General features: G+C 50.2%; 1 protein-coding gene across 1 annotated transcript in view; it reads right to left on the bottom strand.

The window, feature by feature from the left end:
* Positions 1-722: 722 nt before the first annotated feature.
* The window catches only part of LOC113222954 (apolipoprotein C-I, basic form-like), a gene marked incomplete at its 5' end in the record, with an annotated part of 4925 nt that continues 3973 nt past the window's right edge, over positions 723-1674 (bottom strand). The window contains one exon of the mRNA XM_026452528.1: positions 723-896. Within this exon, the coding sequence (XP_026308313.1) occupies positions 839-896 (58 nt within the window). The remainder of the gene's footprint in view (positions 897-1674) is intronic.

The raw sequence follows: 1674 nt of genomic DNA on the forward strand, positions 1-1674 counted from the left end.
AAAAAAAAAAAAAAAAACAAAAAAAAAAAACAAAAAAAAACCACATATATATGTATATACATATATATATGGCAGAGTGGCTCACGCCTGTAATCCTAATACTTTGGGAGGCCAAGACAGGAGGATTGCTTAAGCGCAGGAATTGGAGACCAGCCTGGCCAACATGATGAAACCCTGTCTGTACTAAAAATACAAAAATTAGCTGGGTGTGGTGGCACATGCCTGTAATCCTAGCTAATTGGGAGGCTGAGGCAGGAGAATCCCTTGACCCTGGGAGGCGGAGGCACCATACTCCATCCTGGGGGACAGAGTGAGAGTCTGCCTCAAAACAAAAACAAAAACAAAAAAGCCCTCAGCCCCTCATCTCGGGTAGACCACACCAGGAAAATGTAACATAGTGACATTGCCAGGCTGAGGGTACAATCAAGTTCCAGTTCTGCACTTCCTGGCTGTGTGACCTTATACAAGTAGCCTCACCTCTCTGGGCCTAAATGCCCTTATGGGATTAATAAGGCCCAGTTTGCAAGGTTCTTAGGAAGATTCTTTTGACACCATGGAGTTCAAACATCCTCAGCACAGGGCAAGGAGATGGGGCATTGGAGGACTTGTCAGGAGTCCCTAAGGTTCAGCTCCTGCCCTCTCCCGCACCCCCTACCCTCTCTGGAAGCCCCTACCCTCTCCCGCAGCCCCTTCCCCAGAGTAAAGAAGCACTCAGGAGAGAATTTTCTGTAGGCTTTTTATTGGTGGCACCTGGCGCCACACGGAGGCCGTCCTCAGCACAGGTGCTGGGGTGTGGGAAATTTCAGAGACCCCTCCTGGGATGTCACCCTTCAGGTGCTCATGAGTTAATCTTGAGTTTCTCCTTCACTTTCCGAAATGTCTCTGAAAACCAATCCCTGTGGGGAGAGATAAGGAAGGGGGTCACTGTGTGCAGCTCCCTCCCAGGCTGTCCAAATTCTACCTGCTACCTGACTCCCACCTCTTCCCCTTCCTGAATCTCCATCCCCACTGTCTGTGGGATTAGGTCTGCTGGGCTGGGTGGGCCAACTTCTGTGCTTTAGTTTCCCAGATGGACCAGAGCACGTTGAAGTCTAAACACTTTACCCTTAGTTGGGCATGGTGGCTCACACCTGTAATCCCAGCACTTTGGGAGGTTAAGGCAGGCAGATCACTTGAGGTCAGGAGTTTGAGACCAGCCTGGGCAACATGGTGAAATCTCGTCTTTACTAAAAATACAAAAAATACCATGCGCGGTGTTGCACACCTGTAGTTCCAGGTACTTATGAGGCTGAGGTAGGAGAATTGCCTGAACCCAGAAGGTGGAGTTTGCAGTGAGACCAGATTGTACCACTGTACTCCAGCCTGGGCAAGAGAGCAAGACTCCGTCGTGAAAAATAAAAAATAAGACCGGGCGCGTGGCTCACACCTGTAATCCCAGCATTTTGGGAGGCTGAGGTGGGTGGATCAAGAGGTCAGGAGATTGAGACCATACTGGCTAACATGGTGAAACCCCATCTCTACTAAAAATACAAAAAATTAGCCGGCGTGGTGGCGGACACCTGTAGTCCCAGCTACTTGGGAGGCTGAGGCAGGAGAATGGCATGAACCCGGGAGGCGGAGCTTACAGTGAGCTGAGATCGCACCACTGCACTCCAGCATGGGCGACAGAGCGAC

This window comes from Piliocolobus tephrosceles, unplaced genomic scaffold, assembly GCF_002776525.5.
Source record: "Piliocolobus tephrosceles isolate RC106 unplaced genomic scaffold, ASM277652v3 unscaffolded_36786, whole genome shotgun sequence".
Lineage (NCBI taxonomy): Eukaryota > Metazoa > Chordata > Mammalia > Primates > Cercopithecidae > Piliocolobus > Piliocolobus tephrosceles.